This window comes from Aulonocara sp. 'chitande type north' Nkhata Bay, linkage group LG5, assembly GCF_057382095.1.
Source record: "Aulonocara sp. 'chitande type north' Nkhata Bay isolate Kocher_YH1m ecotype deep benthic linkage group LG5, A_spYH_male_GT1.1, whole genome shotgun sequence".
NCBI classification, from domain to species: domain Eukaryota; kingdom Metazoa; phylum Chordata; class Actinopteri; order Cichliformes; family Cichlidae; genus Aulonocara; species Aulonocara sp. 'chitande type north' Nkhata Bay.
The window spans coordinates 16,688,835-16,713,786 of NC_141348.1; the positions used below are offsets into that span (position 1 = coordinate 16,688,835).

Below are 24,952 nucleotides of genomic sequence, written 5' to 3' on the forward strand. Positions count from 1 at the left end.
GAGGAAGCATGCAGAGGCACAGAATCCAAGGTGTTTGAAGTCCAACGATTCATGCAGACTTTTCACTTCAAATTAATATTAATTCTACAGCACCAAATTACAACAACTGTTACCTCCAGGTGCTTTATATTGTAAGGTAAGGACTCTAAAATAATACAGAAAAAACCCTAAAGATCAGATTAGCCCCTGTGAGCAAGCACTTGGCGACAGTGGGAAGGAAAAACTCCCTTTGAACAGGAAGAAACCCTCCAGCAGAAGCAGCTTCAGGGAGGCCATCCGCCACAACCAGTTGAGCGTGAGAGGAGAAAGACAAGACAAAAGACACACTGTATAAGAGAGCCGGAGATTAATAATCACTCATTTCTGAGATATTGAGTTTCTGATTGTCATGAACTGCAAGCCATCATCCTAAAATTTAAAACAAAAAAGGCTTGAAGTTATTTCACTTTACATGTCATGAATATAGCATATATGAAAGCTTACATTTTTTGAGTTCAATTACAAAAAATGAAAGTCTGAGATGCACACATTTAATCCTCCTTGTAGTAAAGTGGATGTGGACAGACTTTAAACAGGAAGTAGAAGCGCTTTAAACGGCATAGCAGCACATTCTCGTTTCACTCTCCTTTTCTCACCTGTGGCGCCTTTAGTGAATCAAAGACTTGGCCTTATAAAGTTATAACTGAAACTCGATGCAGGCCAAGTCCTCTGCTGGTGGTTAAATTACAGCAGCTGTGTTTCAGATAATGTTTACAGGAAGCTTCTGTAACACAGTGTTCCACCTACAGCCAACGGCTTCTCACCAGAGATCAAGACTGTCGGAGTCTTATGTTAATTCCAGTGTCTCATTAGTTAGGACGGGGTGGGAATGGAACACTGTGTCTTCTCCAAGGACAGTGTAAGTGTGCGTGTGTGTGTGGGGGGCCGATTGAGGTTACTCTGAACTCACTACCCTTTATACACACAAACACACACACACACACACAGGACAAAGTGAGGGAAGCCAGACATACAGTTAGAGCGAGCCAGAAGAGAAAAAAGGTGGCTTGGAGAGGGAGGAAGAGGAGGATTCGCAGAACACGAGGATTTTGGGGGGGGACGCCTTGGAAGACGGACATAGTAGGAGAGTTAACCGGAGGGACAATGGGCCTCTGCTTCACCTCTCAGTGACAAGCAGCCTTGGGATGGAAATTCTCCTGAAGTAGTAACATGTCCGCACTCTTAACACTAACCATTCGCACAAACAGCGTGTTCCCGAAATGGTCCATATTCCAGGTGAGGTGATATATGTGCACACAGGTGTCACTAATGTCCCGGCGCTACCTCGGCCTGCTCCGGTCCTGCATGCTGACACTGTCAAAACGTGCTCACGACCACTGCGGGGGTCGCTCAGCTCCCCGCCTGCGAGGCATCACCTGACAGCAGTGTTTATGAATTCGCTGCCAGAGGAGGCGTTGTGCTGTGTGGCCGTGTTTAAAGTGTGTATACCTTTGCGAGCATGATCCTGGTCTTTGCCACGTCAAGAGGAGTGGTAACAAGCGCGGCTACTGCACCTACAGAAAGACACACAAACGCGCTCAGCAAAGTGAAAACATAAGAGGCCTTTACTCTATGCTCTCAGAACAGACTTTAAATATTAAAAATAAACCCATAAAAGAGACCAATTACTTAACCACAGTTACAGTAATGTATTAATTCAGCAATAAACACAAGAACTATTGGCCCTCAACTCCATTAAGTTCATAAAATCATAATATTCCAAGTCCCAGACCTTCCCCTGTTATTAGACCACAAAAACCAGAGACGCGCTTCTATTCCCAGCACCCCCTTTTCTACAGCTTCGTCCAGCCTACGTCTTCCCCTGAGCTATAAACACACACACACACCTGATTACATGCACATGCATGCAAAAAAAAGCCACGCAGACCCCCTAAAACACACACTCACTCCTGTGAGCTTTATAGAGACGTTCCACCCCAAATTCCCTCCCAACACTCCAAGTTGGAAGCTGGATAGGCAGCAAAATCCAGAGCAGCCTCCAGTGAGCAGAAGAGTGTGTATAACTGAGAAAGTGTGTGTTACGTGTGTGTCGCCCTGACACAAACATAGCAACTGTTCTTGGTAAACATATCTATATGGGCCACTGAGGAGCAATGTGACTGTAAGTGAGGTGGAGCTGCAGGAAAACCGCGTTAGGGTTTATAGTTAATAGCTAATTATAATAGATGGCTTTTGTTCTCTGCTGTGGGAGGGGGATAAGTTCAAGAATAAAACAGTACAGCTGTCTTACTGTGGCATGCTTTACTACGATCATCCCAATAAATAATCTCACATGTCTAGCGCTCAATTAAATAATCTACACTTAGTAAGTGGGGGACGTGAAGGTGATGAAGGTGACTGATATGATGGTGTCTACACAGGCTGAAAGCTGCCATAAATCAACGCAGGATACTCATAGAGATATCTGGGATGATTAAACACGCATGTGTGAGCATTTCCAGCGTCAAGCAGATTATGTATGAGTGAGAGAGAGTGAGTGTGAAGCGCAATGTTAGGGGAAGTGACTGAAACTTGAGGATCCCTCTTGGACAGCAGCTTGGTCACGTAGGGACGTGAACTTGACTCCTACCCTGGACCCACAGCACCCTGCCCCCCCGATCCTTCACCCCACATTGTTCTCTCTACAAATACATATTCTCAAACCAATGACCAGGCCGCCTGACTGCTTAAATACTCAAATACTATTTGCATATAGTGAACAGTGCAGTCTTGATCCACTGATTTTGTATTATTTCATGAGGAACTAACGAAACAAGGAATTAGGTGCAGCAATTTGACATCATTCACAATTACTAGCTGCACAAGAGGTTCAAGCCAGCTCGTGCAGAAATCCTTCAATAAATCCAAACGGGGTTTCCTCTTTAAAATGACACCCACTGTCACACTTGTTTCTTTTGAAGCATCTCTATCTACAATCTTCCTTTCACTGAGACCACAGCCCAGATGGGGGATGGCTAAAGGCCACGTCCCAATTCCTCAGGGTGCTGTGTTGTGTGTTTTCTCTAAATCAGTCACACTTCAATCTCAGCATCACGCCCCCAGATCACCTAACCTCCATCTTCCTGTCCTGTCTGGCATGCTGTAGCATTTTAAGAGTTATGGACTGAAAGCTGTAAAAGTCCAATAAATGCTCCACAGACTGAACTACAGAATTGTTCTTTTGCTGAAATATGTCTTTACATTCAGGTTTTAATTTTTTTATCTCAAAAAATGCAAGACTGGGTGGAAAGACAGATGTTGCTGCAGATTTTCTTCCATGAAGGACAGCGCTGCCGCTTTAAATGGCCCCGGGTCGAGATTTCTCTCTCTGGTTACACTGAAACTCCAAGTACGACAAGTCACTATAATAAATACAAATAATAAACAAACAAGCAAAACTCTTTAAAATGATAACAGAGAATCAGTTTTACAAACTCTATTTAGTATAAGCCTGTCGTGTTTCAAAGTTCCATTTATTCTCCAAATGAATTGAAACCCTACATTTAATTACAACTAGTACAAAAACAACATGCAGTAAAATGTATTACCTCCTGAAAATGTTTTGTTTAGTTTAATTTTGTAAAATCTTTGTAAAAAAACAAACCAAAGGAATTTCCCAGATCTGGGATAAAGAAGGTGCATCCGTACCTCATTTATTTAAAAAAAAAAATTCTCATTGTGAATTTTGTTCTAATAAACTGTCTAATCTCTTTCTCCCTTTCTTAAAGCAGCTTAGGCTCCAGTGCCCAGGATGTCACAGCGGTGCAGGGGCGCGTGGCCAGAAACGGCTCCATCTCATGCTTCCCGTCCTTTCCTCTGGTTGTCTGTATATCCCATTCACCCAGATCAAGACAGAACAATAAAGTCTGCAGTGGAATAATAGTCACTGGCTGAATGAGCCGACAACTGTGATAATGTGACTTTTCTGTTGTGGAAACAATCCAGGATCAATGCACCGAGGACTGCCAGTTTAATGCCATCTGTGTGTAAGAAAAATACTGGAATTCATTTTCTCATTTTCTCCTTAGTCGTCTTTAGCAAATCCCGGGTGGAGGAGAGAATGGGATTTGTCTGCAGAGCTCACACTTGAGAAACCTTGCAATAATGTGGTTTTGGGTAAACTTGTGCTGCCCTCCTGCCCATCTATTCACCTATCCTATCTAACATCCATCTGTCCGTCCATCCATCCATCCCAACCCCTTTCCCTCCCCTCCTCCCTCTCTGCCTCTTTCCCAGCACAGCATATAATCCCCTGCACCTGCAACAGCTCCGCACACTGCTGACTGCCAAGAGTAGAGCGTGTGACCTTGCCTCGACGACCACAGAGTCTGGGAGAAAGAGAAGAAATGTCAAGAGAGAGGGTTGCAGATAGAGGAGGATGATGAAAGAGAAAGAAAATGGGGGAAGAGAGAGAGAGAGAGAGAGAGAGAGAGAGAGAGAGAGAGACACTGCAGTTAGTGGGACTATCAGACACATTGAAAACATATTGTGAACCTTGGTCTGGTCTGGGGTTTAGAGCCCACAGCTGGGAAATGAGCTGTCCAGCTATTTTTGTGTTGCCTTTTCTCCCCAGTGATGTCATGCTACTTGTTTCCCAAGACATGGTGTGGGATAAGAGGGAGGCAAGAGAATATACTTAGTACAACAGGTCATCTCATACTCAGATATTCAGTATAATTATTAAATTATATTAGGATATACTGACACTTTAGTAGTTTTACACCAGGAGCTCAAAATCAATGTACTGGCCAAGCAGCTGTGTCAGTAAACCCCTACTTAAATGCTTCTTTACATATTTCATGGAACATCACAGTAGCAGATTTATTCTTAATGAAAAGATGGTTAGAAGTGTTTCACTATTGTCTTTGATTTCTAAATTTTTTATTTAAAATCAAACCGCTTATAAAGGTATTACTAACATACTAACACATAGTGGGGAGGATTCTAAATCCTCTAATTAGCACTAAATACTAAGTACAGTTAAAGGTGCTACAGCTTACAGCCTCAAGCTGTACTTAGCATTTAGCGCTAATTAGCAAATGTTTAAGCTAACAGTATGTTATTAGCCTGCTAGAACACTATATTTGCTAAATGGCTTTAAATCTCTACAAGTGTTCATCTCAGACAAATGACTTTATAATTTATTTATTTTGTGGCCAATATACTAATTAAAGCTTTCTTTATATAAATGTTCTGTTGAATATTGGTATGCAAAATGTTGATGTTGTTGGTAAAACTGTCCAAGGCACTAGGCCTGCGGTTCTTTTTCAAATTTCAAAGTCGGTCAAGGAATTTTGGTGACTGTTACGTCTCCACATATAGTGAATGTGAAACAAATGCAAAATACCCCACAAAAACAAAATAAAAAAACAACACCTTAATTAGGTTGTTATTAAGGTGTGGCTAACTCATAACCAACAACAGCCTTAGCAACGCTATATGATACTAAACACAAAAGCTTGCATGAACTTCACAATATCCAACATAAACATTTAAAAAATTGAATTAAATTAAAATGAAAACCCACAAGTATCTCATACAGTAAGAATGGATAAAAATCCCCCCCAAAAGAACTGAGTGACTCACCAGCCAAAGAAAAGCCTCAGTAGGCTTTTTTCTGAAGCAGATGTTAAAAAAACTGACCATGACAGTCCCTAAACTTTTCTTTTTTTTGTTGTAGTATTTGCAAATACCAAAGAAATGTTGAATCTTTAACTTTATGTTTTTTTTAATATTTACTCAGCAATGAGGAAACTTTTGCATGCAACAACAGTTTATGTAATTAAACTAGATTTTTTGTGTGATTGGAGCTATATTTATTCTTCCCCTTAAATATCCTAAAAGATTTGAAAATTATTTTAGCGTTGCAATTTTACAGACCGAACTACACCGACAAAAAACAGCCCAGAATTGTATCAATAGAATATATTGTTTATATTATATAGATAAGTGTATTTTCCAAGTACTTACTGTGTATAAAAACTCTCACAGTTAAGAGTGGCTACTGAGTGAAACCACCTGATGTTTCTGTTTTAAGATTAAAGTCAGGATGAGAAGGGAGGATGTCTCTTTTTCTGCCCTCACCACTTTTGGCAAAATGGCGAGGAGCCCAACTCTGCAAGGTTAGCCTGCGTATAAAATACATGTGGACAGCTGGGCTGCCTCGGGTGCTGCAAGTAATGATTGCTTCTCAGTGAGAGCAATTGAGCAACAGCATGGAGTGATTACTAATATTTTCTTTGTCTATTCACTCCTTCACAAGTTGAATCTGTTTCATGTTAACTCATTCTACTCTTTTTCTCGCACACGTGTGCACACACAAACAAGTAAACACAAAGAGAAAGATAGAAGGAAGAAGCAAAGGCAGAGGCCGTGGATGAGCTCAGGATATGTCATGTGTATTTCATTAGAGGGCAGATTAAAAAGGAGATTTTGTTTTCCACATCAAAGGCCTCACGCTGGGGGATTCCTCTGTTTCTCTCCTATTCCGACTCTCCCCCTCCCTTACTGCCCGTTTCATGAATAAATAATAAGGAGTAAACCTGGGAAAACAAACTTTTTGACCTCTGAACCCTTGTGTCAGGATCAGCCTTTGCACCTGGTTGCCTTCCCACAGGAAAGTGGGCGGTGGGTCTGTGTATATCACGTGTATGTTCGAATTTCTGTCCTGGGAAACGTCCTTTAGTAAAGATGCAATGCTGTGAAAAAGTCTTGAGCCATCCCTCTTTTAAAAAACCCCAATATATCTTATTAGGAAAATGGTAAATAGGTGCAGGGGTTAATACATGTGCAAAACAGAAGTGGAAACACAGTATATAGTGTAGCAAGCTTGAAAGTCAATATGACCACCTTTAATTTTCAACACAGCTTTCCTCTAATTTCCTTAAGTAGCCTTCAGGAATAGTTCATCAAGGCTGAAGGACATTTAAAGCTCTTTTTTGGATGTTATATGCATTTTGTTCCGTCACCAACCCATGGGCCGGTCCGTGAGTCGTTTGGTACCAGCTACCAGTTGAGGCTTGGGTGTGAAATTTATGGTTTTCAGGGTTTTTATCATTAACTCGGCTTCCCTGGGTCTTTTCCCGTGTTGTAGTTGTGTGTCTTATTTTGAAAGAAATATTTACGCCTTACCATAGCGACCGGACAGCATTAAGGGGCAGACAGGAGGATGTTACTCTCAATGTTGTTGGCTCATTTCAGAAGGACGCTGCTAATAAAGTTACACAATTACACAGTGAATTTGCGTTTATTATTATATTTACAAAATACCAGTTTTTGTCTTGTTCATTTTATTTTGTTGTACAGTGGTCCCTCGCTATAACTTTTTTTTGGTGCAATTTTGCATGATTTCGTTTTTCTTACAGCGCATTGTATTCCGTTTCCTGATTGGCTGTAGACCGTTGTCAATCACTGTCAATCTCGTGCCGTGTCTCCTTTACAGTACAGAATGCTTCAGCTCGTCAAATTTACATAAATTGTCGATCGCTAGCAGTGTGACTCTGAAGTGTTACATTATATGTTTGTAAGTTGTTTCCCCAACAAACACAACAATGTCGACGAAACGTTTTGCACCCTAAGGCAACTGCGTGTGCCTTTGGTTTCATTCTATAACACTGGACTTATTTTTCTACGAAGGTTTGAACATTGAAAGCGTTTAAACAAGAGAGAAAAGTGTGAAAATGTTCCTGCCTTTCTGAGAAAAGTGTCTAAAGTGTGTAGTGAGGGGTTTTACAGCCTTAAAACCAATATTCCCTCTAAGCTGCGCGCGTGTGCAATTGCGCACTGCTGGCACGGTCTCTGCGCACAGAAAATCTGCTTTGCGCACACAAAAAAAAAATCCAACCTGAAATGACATTAAAATTAAAACTTTAACAGTTCTGTTTTGCAGTGTTAGTCAGTAAGTGACTATGGGATTAGAACGATACCACCTTATCCCATAGTCCAGCCAATAATGCGATTCACATTCGTATATACGCAGCTAATCAACGTCATTGACAGGCTAGGACAGCGTCCTTATGTGCAGACACCGGTGTTTCAGCTAGCAAAGCGGCGTGCCTGATATGGAGTGAAGCCACGTCAATGACAACGTGTACAACCATTGGAGATGTTGTTTATATTTACTGTTTTATAAGGAAAACGCTCAAAGCACTCTCCGCCTGTGAGCAAAAACAAAACCAAAAAAAAATCCCACCCTTTCCTATTGGTGGAAAAATGTATCATGTTGACCAATCAAAAAAATGATATGGCAACATGGCATTTAGTTGTTTAGGAAGGGGGAAGTTTTAGGAGTGACGGCAGTGGTTTGAGATGTGAGAGATTTGCAACGTTTAGCGCAAATCTTGTGTAGTTAGCGTGTAGTGTAGTCAATAGTTTTGTTGTGTGTGTCAGAACAAGCTGATTGTTCTGTAAATAGTTTGAAATGTTTATTTAAAAACACTGCCTTGGCTGCATTTTTAGGTAAGCAGCTGCAAAAAACTTTGTTGTTTGCATAACTCAGTTAACTATATAATTAATTACCCAACATTGGTCATTATAGTGCGATCCTCTATGCTGTTGCATGCTGGCACGTTCAGTGAGAGACTGAGATTACCGAAAAGCACCACTGAACGACACAGGAAATCTTTCCTGCCTGTGGCCATCTCCCTGTACAACGCTTCCACTTAACACACTGTTTGCTGCTATAACTACACATGTTTCTTGTTCAGCTATTTATTTATGAGTGACTTATGTATGCATATATATATATATATATATATATATATATATATATATATATATATATATATATATATGCATATATATGCATGGGGATGTGGCGTACAACACTAGAGGCCAACTCCAAGCCCATAGCACAAGTCACCATCAAGTGCGGGATCTACCAAGGAGATGCTCTGTCCCCACTGCTGTTCTGCATAGGCCTGAACCCCCTCAGTGAGATCATTAACAAGACTGGCTACGGATACCGACTACGGAACGGAGCAGTTGTCAGCCACCTCCTGTACATGGATGACATCAAGCTGTATGCCAAGAGTGAACGAGACATCGATTCACTGATCCACACTACCAGGCTATACAGCAATGACATTGGAATGTCGTTCGGACTGGAGAAGTGTAGTCGGATGGTAACAAAGAGAGGGAAGGTAGTCAGAACTGAGGGGATTGAACTACCAGAAGGCAACATTGCAGACATAGAGGACAGTTACAAGTACTTGGGGATCCCACAGGCGAATGGGAACCATGAAGAGGCCGCTAGAAAAGCTGCAACCACCAAGTACCTGCAGAGGGTCAGGCAAGTCCTGAGGAGTCAGCTGAATGGTAAGAACAAGATCCGGGCCATCAACACGTAAGCCCTGCCCGTGATCAGGTACCCTGCTGGGGTAATAGGCTGGCCAAAGGAGGAGATAGAAGCCACTGACATAAAGACAAGAAAGCTCCTTACCATGCATGGAGGGTTTCACCCCAAATCCAGCACCCTGAGGCTGTACGCTAAGCGGAAGGAAGGGGGCCGGGGACTGGTGAGTGTCAGCACCACAGTCCAGGATGAGACAACGAACATCCAAGAATACATTGGGAAGATGGCCCCAACTGACCGAGTGCTCAGTGAATACCTCAGGCAGCAGAAACCCAAGAAAGAGGAGGGAGACGAGGAACCATCATGGAAGGACAGGCCCCTGCACGGTATGTACCACCGGCAGATAGAGGAGGTGGCTGATATCCAGAAATCCTACCAGTGGCTGGACAAAGCTGGACTGAAAGACAGCACAGAGGCACTAATCATGGCAGCACAAGAACAAGCTCTGAGCACAAGATCCATAGAGGCTGGGGTCTATCACACCAGGCAAGACCCCAGGTGCAGGCTGTGTAAAGATGCCCCAGAGACAATCCAGCACATAACAGCAGGGTGCAAGATGCTAGCAGGCAAGGCATACATGGAACGCCATAACCAAGTGGCCGGCATAGTGTACAGGAACATCTGTGCCGAGTATAACCTGGAAGTCCCGAGGTCAAAATGGGAGATGCCCCCAAGGGTGGTGGAGAATGACCGAGCTAAGATCCTGTGGGACTTCCAGATACAGACGGACAAAATGGTGGTGGCTAACCAACCGGACATAGTGGTGGTAGACAAACAGAAGAAGACGGCCGTAGTGATCGATGTAGCGGTTCCGAATGACAGCAATATCAGGAAGAAGGAACACGAGAAGCTGGAGAAATACCAAGGGCTCAGAGAAGAGCTCGAGAGGATGTGGAGGGTGAAGGTAACGGTGGTCCCCGTGGTAATCGGAGTACTAGGTGCGGTGACTCCCAAGCTAGGCGAGTGGCTCCAGCAGATCCCGGGAACAACATCGGAGATATCTGTCCAGAAGAGCGCAGTCCTGGGAACAGCTAAGATACTGCGCAGGACCCTCAAGCTCCCAGGCCTCTGGTAGAGGACCCGAGCTTGAAGGATAAACCGCCCGCAGGGGCGTGCTGGGTGTTTTTTATATATATATATATATATATATATATATATATATATATATATATATATATATATATATATATATATATATATACACACATATACACATATATACATATACATATATACATATACATATATACATATATATACACACATATATATATATATATATATATATATATATAGTACTATTCTTAGTTAGTGTATTGTCTGTCTTGTCTTAATGTTGGTTTATAATGGAGCACTGTAACAAAAAATAATTTCCCCCAGGGATCAATAAAGTATTCTGATTCTGATATACTGTGTTTTGCAGACAGAGAGTTACAGGACTCTCTCCAAGACCACAGACTCATAATACAAGTCAGAGCTTTATTTAAAAAAAGAAAAAAAGTTGTGTTTATAAATTGGAGTTCAAGTTATTTTTAGTTCCAATAGTGTTAACATGCTGCACAGGTCAAGAACAAGATTCTTTTTTTAAATTTTCATTGTAAGTGGGCTAAAGCACTTAATTAAAAGTAGTCTAACATAAATGCTGTAATTAGATTATTTTAATAAACCATGTAACTTGGATGGATTCGATGCTGGCGTGACCACAGTGCACACGTCTAATGTTGCTCACAGCGGTCCAAGAGACCGCTCAGGGAATTTGTGTGTTCGCTCCGACACATGAAAAATTAGAGGGAACATTGCTTAAAAAATCTACAATAATTGTATAAATTAAAGCTGGCTACTTCGCGGATTTCACCTATCGCAGGTTATTTTTTAGAAAGTAACACCCACCCACGATAAACGAGGGACCACTGTATTTACCTGCGACACCTTAAAGGCCGGTCCATGAAAACACTGTCTGCCATTAAACCAGTCCGTGGCTCAAAAAAAGATTGGGGACCGCTGAACTAGATGATTGGAGTCCCAAACCATGACAAAGCCTCCACCAAGCTTTATAGACAGCTGTAGAGACTCACTGCTGTAGCTTTCTCCTGACCTCCTCTGTCCACATATCTGATGATCATCTGATTTCAGTTTCAGCAGCAGTAGATGGATCAACTGAATTTTCTTAACGACACGTTTTACACCACGCTGACATATATAAAGCTTTCCGCTAATAGCTCTTTTGGAACCTTCTTGTTGGAGCAAAAATACTTATTTTTTGGCTGTGAAACTTATTTTTGTTATTTGTATAGACTGGTTCTTTGCTAAGTTATCTGTTATATGTAGACAACACTGGTTCATCCCTCGAAACTCAAGGAATGGAGAACTATTGCTCAAGACACTTTAAAGAACAGAAGAAAGCATAGCTCCTTGGAAGCAAAATATTAGTAAGGAGGAGAAATGACTCCAGATTTTTTTTTTTTTTTAAACAGTGCTATATCTCACTGGCTCGTTTTGAGCTTCCATCATGCCTTTGACTCCACATTCCCTGGATTTTTTGTGGGTCTAAGTTGGTGTTCAATCATAACCTAAAAGTGTTACACCCTCCTGTTTTGCTAATGTTATTTTTGAGGTCAGAACAGATGGAGCAAACTGTGCACTTTATTCTGCAGATGCTGTTGGGAAAACAACTGCGGGAAAACCAAAATATTGTGAAATTAATGTGTGAAAGAACCGTGAGAATTATTCACATGGATATTGAAATCTGGCGTGGAGAAGCTTTAAATCTCAGTGTAGTGACCGATTCCCTCATGATTTACTCCCTGACTACTTGTGTCTGCAAAATGCTGCCTCTGTGATATGCAGATATTTAGATGCTTGGCCATTTTACGACGAGACAACAGCACTGGGTCGTGGGTTTTCTTCATTTGGCTCTCTTTTCTTCCCCCCTTCTCTCTGACAGCTGTGCTGCCTCCATGTGAAATTAAAAAGGAAAAAAAAAAAAAGCCATAACGCAGCACATTACTATGCCGTGAAGCAGATGGGAAACCATGCCACACACATGCACTGTCTCAAATTCCTTCGGTTTAGCATTTTTTAAAAGTATATCACATTATTTTTGTTGGAGAAATCCTCTTGAACATCCCTGTGGTCACTGAAGAAACAGCAGTAAAAACTTGCTTGCCTCTAAGCAATTGCTTTTTGGGTTTTTATTTTCATCTGTTTTCTTGGCTAGTCTGCCATTAGAACTCAAAAACGGCTCGAGAGGAGAGGTCCAGATTCCAGCAGTTCATTTCTCCACCAACGGATGTGTCCAGATGGCCTGGAGAGAGGAGGCCTTTGACTGAGGGACAAAGAGACACTTGTGAACGACAAAATCTAACTCCCGCAAATGCACAGACACACAGAAACGCATACACACACACAGCTGTGCGCCGTATTGTTCGCCTTCGCTCGGCCGTTAGCTCCCAACATTGATGGAATGTTTGACTGGCCGCCTCTCGCGCCCTTGAGACATGATGTCACTCCAACAAAACGCCATCTTTTCAGAGAGAAATGGCTTTTTATCTGTGAAACGCGAGGGGAGAGCAGCGACATGGGGCAGAAAAAGACATTAAGGACGAGAGGAAGCAAGAAAAAGCTAGAGGAAGAGCAACACGGCTATTCTCAGAGCTCGTGATAAATCGAAAGGCTGGTTTGATGACAGTCGTGACAAGCCATTAAACCGGGGTGCAAAGTCCCATTTTGGCCTGCCACAATGATACAGGAGAATGCAGAGGGTGAGCGTGCTGTAAATGTGTGAGTTTTGACTGTACAGTGGATTTATCCTCGACATAATTTTCACTGGAAATGATGCTACTCTGATAAAATAGATTAGCAATAAAGATGCAAAAGGGAATAAAATAAGAGATAGATGCATACCTTTAAATATTCCCAAAGCGGAAACTGAACCAGAGAGAATGGGATCTGAAAAAAAGAAAGAAGGCAGAGTGTTAATCATCGTCATTATGTCAGCATTAGTTTTTCATTTTCTTTAGGTTCAGGTTTCATCTTTAACCTCTAATCTCTTACACTTGTCATTCCTGCCACCTTTCTCTATTTCCTCTAACTCGTCTGACTGCTCCCTTGTTCCTTCTCAGTGCTGATGATTAATGAATGAGACGGGCTGTGGTCTGGCAGTCCTGACAGACGGATGGATGGATGTATAGATGGAGCAAAGTTGGAGAGAGGAATAGAGGGATGAGGGGATGGTGGGAGTGTGTGTGTTGCTGCTGCTGGAAAGACTAAATCGGCTCAGGCAGGAAGTTACAGTGGAAAGAAATCGATGGCAGTGCCAAGGCGAGGTGCAAATGACACGCAGTCAGACCACACACACATTCTCCCTTTCTCTCACACACACACAGACATAGGAACGAGTATACTTTCTCCATTTGTGTACTAAGCAAACAAATAGAGAAAACACACACGCGCACATATCCTGTCATCCTGCAGTGGACGAAGACAGGCAAGACAGGAAAAAACAAAAGCAAAGGAAGAAATAAATAAAGTGACAGTGAGTTGTGTCATCAGGCTTTGATCACACATACAACAGGATCGTTCATCCATCCGAACCACCCCCTCCAACATGTTCCATCAGACCATGTTAGCACATTGGCAAAAACTGAGTCAGCCAAAGCACAAAGACAATGCACCAAGTGTGTTTACGCCACCTAATGAGCTTAGTCCAAATGCACTGACCTCATATAAACACTCATTCTGAAGTAGATTCAATTAAAGGGCATCTGCTTTTTAAGAGTTTAATATAAGACTTTTAAAGATCTTCATAGAGGCCCAGAGTTTTATTAAAGTAAAGACATAAAGCTGTCAAATTGAGTGCAAATTCAACTAAGTGGAGGAAATTGAGTTTCTGAGATGAGCTGATAAAAGACCTAATGCAAGTATGACAAATAAAGAACATGAGATAGTATTACGAAGGGGCAGAGGGTGGAGGGTGGAGGTGGGAGGGGTACAGATTCAAACTTAAAGAAACACCTACTGAATAAAACCAGACATCCATGACAGGTTAGAGCTGTTACTGATACATTTGTACTCCGCTGCTTGTAAAATGTTTGTAAGTAATCCCCATAACACTGTCCCACCCACACAGGCACTGCAGCTACACCTGAACTCACCTAGACCCTTAGATTTAAATGCAATTCTGCATTAGTGTAGTTACTACTCAAGCGTTAAAGCTGAAAATACTGCAGGCGGCTTTTGACTTTTCCTTGATAAATGGGCCTGGCATGTGCAAGGTCAGAAATCTTCACCCATCTGGTCTATCTGTGCAGACAGAAGCAAATTCTCTCACTCCTCTAAGATTATCTAAAAAAAAAATTTTTGGGACATACTGGAAGCCTGGTATCCAGCCCCCAGAAAGTGGAGTGTTATAAAAGTGCACCTGTGTTTTATTACCACCCTGATGAGTTCTGCTATTCCAGGCTGGGAAAAGAGACGGACAGAGAGAGAAAGAGGGAGTACAGGGATGTTGGAGGGGTAATGGGTACTGCTGCTGAGTGCAAGGGGAACATGTTGTACTGATATGAGTCAAAGTAAACTGAGAGTCAACCTAAGTAAACACATCCTGACAGGTTTTATATTTATATTTTATACTAGAATTCTTGTGCACATAAGTGCAAAACTACTGTAACGTCACCTTAAATAAGGCACAGATAGATGCAGCACAGATAAAGCGACAGTAACTTCTGTTTACAAACTGAAAAAAGCATTAATTATCAAAAACTTGTTTAAATTTAGCCTTAAATGCAACTGACAGGGTTTTTTGTTTTTTACTACATATTAATTTACAAAATTTCATCCAAAAAATACAAAATCTTTGGTTGCAGTGAGTGCAAAGACAGAGAGAGCAAGCGAGACAAAGACAGATGGCTTCAGCAGAGGATCTGGAAAGAATGATCCACCGGTGATTTATGGCTCGCTTTGACACTCCTGGCACACTGAGCTGGAGAGGAGTGCTCGTTTTTTTGAGCGCGTTGCCCGGCAAAGATGAAACATCTGAAAAACCACATGAGGTCTGATTAAAATCGATGAGTAATTTCTCATTAAACCGAGGCAAACCGAGGAACTGGGAAGACGTACCAACCTGACTCCATGTGACATTTAGAAGAATGTCTGCTTGAGTTACAAAATCAAGAACGCAGGCTGGAGGGCATATGAGCTAACGGCTATAGAGTTGTTTCTACAGCATTAATGTGAGGTTCTGCACTTCTACTGTAATGCTTTAACCTGAGGTTGCTGTAGTGTCAGAAGGAGATCAAAGAAGGAATAAATTTTGAAGATGGGTAGAGACAGAATGGGAAGCTGAAAACAACAAAGGGGACTGAACATGTGTTTCTGCTTTCCCTTCTGCTTCTTAGACCATGGAGAAGAACTAAAAACACAAGCAAGACTTTGGGGGAAAAAAAAACAAAAAAAGCCCAGAAGAGAAATTTATTTTCCATTGTTGGGAAAAGACAGACATGCACATCATGTCACACCTGACTGACTCGCTGTTACTCACAAACTAAGTGAAAGTTCAAGCCACTGCTGAGTGGGACAAACTGTTTTAAACTCTGTCCCGTATAAAGATCAAGTCTGATGACCTCCTCTGTACCCTTAATGATGAGTTTTGACCCTCAATATAAATCAATGCAGACGCAGTTGGACGTCTTTCTTGAGAGGAACCCTCACTAACAAGCACATCCAGTCAGAAACAGTTTCAAGGGTTACAGAGTTGAAACCTGCACCATGTTATAGAAAGGGTGAGAGAAACCTAACATATTCTATAAGTCACAATTTCACCAACAACACTGTAATCAGATAAAGAGGGGCCTAAAATATTCAACTGCTATCCTCTGGAAAACATGACTATGACTATTCTTCAGGGATAATGTGTGACTGTTATTATTCAGTTGGATCATTGTGCAAGTTGGGAAGTACTATTTTTACAGATTTTTTTTGGAGCGTTAGCCCTCTGCAGTGCTGGTGGAAAAACTAAAAAAAAAAGCCCAACTGGCTTTTATAAGTGAAGGAGGGACAGTAAAAGTAGCATAAAAACAAAATTACCATTAATCCCTCATGAAAATATCTTACACTTAACTCTCGATATTGAACAAATGACTGTTTAGTGTACTGTTCTGTGCACTGCTGCTTTTAAATGGTTGCAGGTGCTAAATTTCATGGCACACTTTACCAAAGTGTTTGCCAGTGGGCAAAAACAGCATGGTTTTGATATTCTGAGTTACAGACGCGTCTGCCACAAGTGTTGAGGGCACATTTAGACCTCAGCTATGTCATGCTAGACTAACACAAGGCCATGCAGGCATCCCGGGTTATTCTAAGGCTGGTTAGGATGAAGGCAGCCAAGCTGCATAAACTCCATACTCCCCCACGGTGCTAACTGCTCACTCTGTCTCATCCCACCGCCTCATATAATGCCTCAGCTACCATGGGCTATTCAGCTCTGTGAAGCCAAGTTAACGTGTGCATGTGTGTGGAAGGTCCAGGGCTGTTGTGATTATCCTAATAAACATGACTTAATGAATTCCTTTAAATGGAAAAGAAAGTTAGGATTATCAGGCCACACAGGCGAGGAGAATCGCATCATTATCTCATCAATTAAGGTTCAATTTAAGAGCTAATTAAAAAGAGGACATTTCTATCTTGTTTCCTTGTGTTTTTTATTTGACATGGAAGTCACAAATGAGTAGCTGTTTGTTAAAGTGGGATAAAATACTTCCCTGAAGGCTGAGAACTAGTATTGTTTATGTCCACTGAAAAAGACTGAGGTTTTTCTCTGCTTGCCAACATTTTACTAGCTCAACCCCAGCTTGAGCCAATCAGTAGACTTCTATGGCTGCACGGGCTACAACCGAATCATAACCATGGAGGCGAACACACCCAGTGCAGTAATCACGTTGTTGAGGTCTACAAACATGAAGTATCACTCGACATTAAAATAAGGACACACATGCTTAAGGAGCAGAGGCAAATAATTTAAATATTTTAACCAGAAAACAGATCATAAACCTTCCAGTTTATGATGTATTTCCAGCTCTTGCTGCACTGCCCAACAGTATCTACTCATCTGTACATTCAAGTAATCCTCCAGGGACAGGACTCCACGCCTGACAAACAAACAGGGCCCTCACTCAGACCCGTTATCCTGCATATGCATGCCTTTGTTGTTGTTTTTTTGTATGAATACATTGGCGTGCTTAACCATATTCTTGCTTATGTGTGCGCATGTGTGTATGAAGAGCAGCGTTCTGTTTTCTCGCTGATGTATTTCACAAATGATCAAAAGTGACAGTGCCACTTGCTGTGACTGTCAGGTACGATATAATGCAAATATGGAGATTGCGTCTGCTGTGTCATTCTGCTGACAGTGCTCGTGTTTTTTGAGTGTGTACGTGTGTGTGTGTCCTTGCCAACTGTATTAGTCCTAACGTTATTAGTATTCAGAGAGGCTCCGGGCTGTCACAGGTCCTTAGGCACTCAGCGGAGGGCAGGAAAAACACATGTCAAAATATATTCACATTGAGCCTGATTGCAGGCAGGCCAGTTGGCTGCAATTTGACAAATGACTTTTAATAGGTCATACTGCAGCCTCTGCATACTGATGAGCATTTAGCAGGAGAGAAATAGTAAGTGAGATGGATACTGAGACAAGCAGACACATGTATAGATGGCCAAACCAAGCGATGAAAGTCATGGTTTATTTTTTCCAAAAGCTTTCTTTCCAAAAAAAGTATGTCAGCCCTCAACGTTGAATGCTTTCCTACTTTAGAAACTGGGCTACTGGGCTACTGTGGGTTAGCACTCCAAAATCAACTTCACTTGAGGCCAAACTCAAATCTAAAAATTTGCCTTGATACGTCTGACATTTAGCATAATACACTAGCCAATGAGATTAGTGTGTGAATTTGATGTACTTTGATTTAAACTGTTTGGAAGATAGTACTGTAACGTTCACAAGAACCAGACGGTTGGGGTCTCAGTTTGTCCGTTTATTCGGCACATAAGCCAGCGGGTTGTTAACTCAGGGGGAAGCGCTCTCGAACTACACCTCTCTTCAGCCTGGCACACACACAGAACAACCAGGTCCCCCCACCCCTTCCTGTACACCACCCTCACTACTTCCTGCAGCCCAACCAAACATGAATCTTAAAGGAACAACAACAGTGTGCAGAGAAAACCAACATGTCACTGTCCAGTAACACTTAACCATCGTTACACTGCCCCCCCAGCAATAAGTTCCTCGTCCCCGAGGGAACGACACAGTCTCTGAGGCGGGGCGGTAGCCTACGTTACCTCCTTGACCTCCTGAGCCCCTGAGGAGGACGCGGAGCTTCGGGGCTTTGGGGTGAAGAGTCCGAGGGGGGGGAACGCAGCCCCGGTCGGGGGCCCCTCTGAGCAGGGTCATGGACGCTCTGTACACGTCCCTCTGGAAAGGAGGGGAGGGACTGTCCTCTGTAGGGGGCCATCCGGTCTCTGTGCAGCGCTACTATCCTCCCCCTAGGAGGCAACTGCACCCTGTAAACAACCTCCCCCACTCGCTCTAGGACGCTGCAAGGCCCCACCCAGCTGCTATCCAGTTTAGGACACCGTCCCTTCTTCCTCTTTGGGCTGTAGACCCACACCAGCTCCCCAGCACGGAAGTGCCTCCCTTTAGTGGTGATGTCGTAATTCCTCTTTTGGCGCAGGCCTGCCTTCGCCAGCTGCTCTCGGGCGTAGGAATGTGCAGAATCCAGCCGGTCCTGCAGCTTCCTTGCGTAGTCCCGGCCCGGTGGTGCCTCTGGCGCGTCCGGGGGTTTCCCAAAAGCCAACTCTGCAGGAGTTCTCAGCTCTCTCCCTAACATGAGCAGGGCAGGCGTACATTGGGTGGAGTCCTGCACTGCCGACCTGTAGGCCATGAGGGTAAGGGGAAGATGGTAATCCCAGTCCCGTTGGTGTTCTGAGGTAAGGATGGCTAGCTGCTGGGCCAGCGTCCTGTTAAACCTTTCCACCAGCCCATCGCTTTGGGGGTGAAGTGGGGTGGTGCGGGTTTTCTTAGTCCCAAGGCGTTCACACATGGCAGCAAATACCTTGGACTCAAAGTTACGCCCCTGGTCACTGTGGAGGGTCTCTGCTGTTCCAAAGCGGCTGAACATCCCCTCCACTAATACATCAGCGACCGTCTCAGCCTCCTGATCTGGGATGGCGTATGCTTCCGGCCACTTGGTAAAATAGTCCATGGCCACAAGAACATAGCGGTTTCCTCTGTCTGTGCGAGGAAATGGGCCCATGACGTCCACAGCTACTCGCTCCATTGGGGCTCCTGCTGGTTGCTGCTGAAGCTGAGCCCGGGACTGGTCTTGTGGCCCTTTGTGTGAGGAACATGCATCACAGCTGCGGCAAAAGTCCTCCACATCCCTCCGCTGTTGACCCCAGTAATAGCCCTGGCGGAGGCGGCGAAGAGTCTTGGAGACCCCAAAGTGGCCAGAGCCAGTGCTCCCATGGCAGGCTCCCAGTACAGCTGACCTCAGCGACCTTGGCACCACAACCTGCCACCTCTCCTCCCCCGTGGCAGGATCCTTCCAGGCACGCTCCAACACCCCCTCCTTCAGCCTGAGAGCTGCAAACTTGGCCCACAGCCCCCTGGTACAGATGGAAAACCCAGTGACCTCATCCCAAAGGGGTTGCTCCCCCTTCTCCAGCGACTGCAGGACCGGCAGCAGGTCTGTGTCTTGTTCCTGCCGTGCCCTCCACTCCGCTGCATCCACCACCAGAAGAGCCCTGCAGGCGAGCTGTGCTGCTCCGTCTATTGTCGTGAGTTCCCGCTCTATTTCCTCTCGCTTCTCACAGTAACGGCAGCCAGCTGCAGCACATGGGCGGCGAGAGAGGGCATCTGCGTTAGAATGGTGCGTCCCTGCTCTGTGCTCCACGGTGAAATTGAAGGCTTGGAGCTCCTCCAGCCAGCGAGCCACCTGTCCCTCTGGCTCCCTGAAAGACATCAGCCACTGAAGGGCAGCATGATCAGTTCTGACAACAAATGCTGTGCCGCACAGGTAGTATTTAAAGTGTCTCACCCCCGCCACCACAGCCAACAGCTCTCGTCGTGTGACACAGTAGCGCCGCTCACTCCTGTTCAGGACCCGGCTGAAGTACGCCACCACCTTCTCCCCTTCCGGTCCAACCTGCGACAACACCGCTCCCAGCCCCACATTACTTGCGTCAGTGTCCAGGACAAAAGGCAGGGCGGGGTCAGGGGGGGCAAGGACTGGGGACTCTGTCAGCGATCTGCGGAGGGTGTCGAACGCCTGCTGACAGTCCTGGGTCCAGATGAAGTCACGGTCCTTCTGCAGCAGGTGGAAGAGTGGTGCGGCTATGGAGGAAAAGCCCTTCACAAACCTCCTGTAATAAGACGCCAGTCCTAGGAAGCTTTTGAGCTGTTTCTGGTCTGCTGGTGTGGGCCACTCGGTAATGGTGTGAATTTTTTCCTCCAAAGTGCTGATGCCCTCACGACCCAGCTTGTGGCCCAGAAACTCCACCTCCCTCCTCATGAAGTGGCACTTGTCGGGATGCAGCTTCAGGCCTGCAGCCGCCACCCTCTCCAACACTTGTCTCAGGGCATCCAGGGCAGCATCAAAGGAGCTCCCGTGCACTAGAAGATCATCCAGGTAAACCAGACACCGTTGCCGTGGGACGCCAGCCAGCACACTGTCCATGAGCCTCTCGAAGGTCGCAGGAGCGTTGCAAAGGCCAAAACTCAGGACTTTGAACTGCCATAGTCCCCTGTTAGTGCAGAAGGCTGTCTTCGGTCTGGATTCCGGGGACAGTGGCACCTGCCAGTAGCCACTCCGCAGGTCCAGGGTGGAAAACCAGGAGGACCCGGCTACTAAGTCGAGGGACTCATCAATCCTGGGAAGGGGGTAAGAGTCTTTCTTCGTCACTTTGTTGAGTGGTCTGTAGTCCACACAGAAACGCATCCTAGGACTTTTTTTCTTAGGCACCATCACCACCGCGGAGGCCCACGGGCTATCAGATGGCTCTATGATGCCCGCCTTCATCATTTCACACAGCTCCCTGTCTGCAGCCTCCTGATGAGCCAGGGGCAGGCGGCGGGGGCGCACTTTAATAGGCTGGGCATCCCCGGTCTCAATGACGTGCTCTACCAAGTGTGTCAAGCCAACATCACTTTCTTTCAGGGCAAAAATGTCACTAAACTCTTTTAGTACCTGCCATAGACTCTCTTGCTGCTGTGGAGTCAGCCCCTCACAGTTCTTTGACCAGATACTCCTCACTGCTGAGAGCCTCTCCTCCTCCTCCTCCTCCGCTCGCTGTTCTGCTGGCGGGTCTGCAGGGGTCTCTGCGGTGGAGGTGGACGCCGCGGCAGATGCTGTGCAGACCGGGGGAGGAATAAGCGGCACCTTCTTCCCATCAGGGAGTACGAGGAGGCCTTTGCCTAAGTCCAGTACACCACCAATGGCTCGTAAAAAATCCAGCCCAAGGATGCAGGCGTCCTGCACGTCAGCCACCCAGGCAGCATAAGACACACCGAGGTCCCCCACCTTGAACTGGAACACTCCCTTCCCTCTCATTGGGGCCAGATCACCGGTCACAGTCTTAAGTTGCACGTTAGTCGGTTGTACAGCAGCTCCGGTTGGGACAATATCGGGTCGGACCAGCGTTGCATTGGATCCCGTGTCCAGCAGGGCCGTACAGGACACCCCCGCAATCGTCACTGGAACATGGCAAAAGCCGCCAACCTGGGTCCAGCCCACAGTGATGGCCGCACCGGGTGGAGGTGGCGGTGGTGTGGGGATGTCGTTCTCCCAGGCCCGTGTACTCCCGCCTACACGGGCCCGTGGGCGTTTCCCTGAACCGCTGCAAGCTTGGGGCACTTCCTGATGAGGTGTCCGACTTGTCCACATCCCCAGCAGCTCTGAGGTCGGCGGTGTGGGCCAGCCCGAGGGGAAGGCGACTGCAGCGAAGCTGTCTGCACCAAACTGCACAGGCCCGCTGGCGTCTCCATCTGTTCCACAGGTGCTGACACAGCCCTCACCACGTGTGCGTCGTCAGCGCCCCCAGAGGATCCTGCAAGCATCTCCCTCTCCAACGCTAGCTCCAGGGCTGCACTGAGTGTGGCCGGCCGAGCAAGCTGAGTTTGCATGCGGAGCTCTTTAGGGCTCAGGGCCTGCAGGAACTGGTCCCGAGCTAACTCCGCCTGCACTGATGGTGGCATGCTGTCATACGCCCTCCGGCAAAGGCACTCGACTTCATGGGCCAAAATGCGGAGGGGCTCACCTGGCAATCTGCGTCTGTTGTGGAACTCCGACCTCAGCAGCACTGGTTGGTTATACTGCCCGAAGCGCCTCTGAAGTGCTCCGACCAGAGCATTATAATCTCCCCTCTGCTCCTCGGTCAGCAGCAGCAGGCATGCAGCTGCATCCTCACACAGGCACAAAGCCAATTGGAGAGCTTTATGTTCCTCAGACCAGCCAGCTGCGACAGCTAACAGCTCGAACTGTGCGATAAACACTTCCCATGGCGTCTTGCCGCTGAACTTAGGCGTTTTTATATTCGCTGCAGCTTGCTGGGCGCCGCCATGTTTGTTTACATCACGTGACGGCGCGCCAAGCGAGGTCGACTCCTTCCCGCCGGAATCGCGGCCGCTGTGCGAACAGTTCCCGAGCCTAGTCAAACCTGGAGAAAATCCAGCCTCGGCAGACAGCCGCAGCGCCGTTTCCCTCACTCCATGGGCGGGCGAGCGCGGGCGAACCTCCCTCTCCTCCGTCTCCTTCTTAATCCTGCCCGGCAACATCCTCGTCTCGTAACGGCAAGCGTCGCCGGCAACAGGGTCTCGGGCGTTCTGGGGTTCTTTTTTCTTTCTTCACTTCTGACACCAATGTAACGTTCACAAGAACCAGACGGTTGGGGTCTCAGTTTGTCCGTTTATTCGGCACATAAGCCAGCGGGTTGTTAACTCAGGGGGAAGCGCTCTCGAACTACACCTCTCTTCAGCCTGGCACACACACAGAACAACCAGGTCCCCCCACCCCTTCCTGTACACCACCCTCACTACTTCCTGCAGCCCAACCAAACATGAATCTTAAAGGAACAACAACAGTGTGCAGAGAAAACCAACATGTCACTGTCCAGTAACACTTAACCATCGTTACAGTACTTAGTAACAAATATCTGTCTATCAAACTGTCTGAAGTCTACTTCTGTTGACAAAGTTTCATAAATTCTACACACAACACAAATTTACAAAAGCTCCACTTGGAGGTACGCTAGCTGTAGCATGTTAGCAGTGTTAGCCTTAAAAGCTACATGGTTTTCCCTACAATTTTAGTCAATCAAGCCATTTCCACACAGAGCGTGTTTTTAAAAAAATTTCAGATACAAACTTGTCCAAAAACCTCACTGTGAAAAACATGAAGTCAATATCAAGCCATGATGAGCTGGTCCTAATGTTTCTAAACAAGAAACCAAGATTCTGGTTTCATTCAATTCTCATTAAAAGGCAACAGCAGAGAGTATTTCTTGGTTTGATACAGAAGTTGAAGCAATGGTACATATTTCAGGATGTCAGTGGGGCAGTTTGAGCTCTTGTTAGCAGAGTTGGGACACATAAGGAAGCATAGGAACAATGTCAGAAAGCTGATTGACCCAGAGCAGCGTCTAGCTGTGTGTCTGAGTTTTAACAGCATTGTTTTACTATCTGTATATTCAGTACCGGGCCTTTTTGAGCTACATGTACACTTCTTGGCAAATGCAGTGGCCTGATTGGTCACATCTGTTTATTTGCATTTAAAAAAATGTGGAAAAATTAAACTTGAGCAGAAAAAAAATGCTGCAAATTTGGTATGAACGTGTTTAATGCATGAAATATTCACATACACATCCGATGTGTAAATGCTTTTAGAGCCAGATTTACTGATAAAACTCCTAAAAAAGCTACACTCTGTGTTTACTAAACACTGGTTGCAGCTTCCCTTCTGTGAGCCTTTTTCTACTGGAGGTTTCATCCTGTTAAAAGGGAGTTTTTCTTTCCTACGGTCACCAAGTCCTTGTTCAAGGAGGATCATTTGATTCTTGGAGTATATTATTTTTGGGTCTTTACCTTACAATATAAAGCAACATGGGGCAACTGTTGTTGTGATTTGTCGGTGTATAAATACATTGAATTGAACTGAGTTAAAAGAGACATAGTTTATGACTTTCAGTCACGAGCCAAGTATTTTTTCAGCTGCCTTATGAAGGAGCTTTTGTTTCCAAGTGCAAAATGTTGTGTGGCAAATATTTTAAAAAATTACACAAATATGATTTACTAAGGTTTGCTGTTTACTTCTCTCTAGTATTGGAGCCATTTCAAACATACTAAAATCTCGGACTAAATCCAGCTATTATTTTTATGAGACTGTGTTAGCGTGTTAGATTAAGGTCTGAATGTTACAATATGAGAGAGAGAGAAAAAGCACATCCACTGAGGATTTATTGCCTAATGCATACCTTACTCTAATTTAACATTTATTACGGTGTTCCAGTCCAAGCTAA

At 44.9% G+C, this 24,952-nt stretch overlaps 1 protein-coding gene across 1 annotated transcript in view; it reads right to left on the reverse strand.

Moving 5' to 3' along the window:
• slc25a26 (solute carrier family 25 member 26) overlaps nucleotides 1-24,952 on the reverse strand; it is a 58,018-nt gene that overhangs the window by 8,982 nt on the left and 24,084 nt on the right. The window contains exons 6-8 of the mRNA XM_086291671.1: nucleotides 13,295-13,339; nucleotides 4,298-4,367; nucleotides 1,489-1,553 (exon numbers count right to left, since the gene is read on the reverse strand). Of these exons, the coding sequence (XP_086147797.1) occupies nucleotides 1,489-1,553; nucleotides 4,298-4,367; nucleotides 13,295-13,339 (180 nt within the window). The remainder of the gene's footprint in view (nucleotides 1-1,488; nucleotides 1,554-4,297; nucleotides 4,368-13,294; nucleotides 13,340-24,952) is intronic.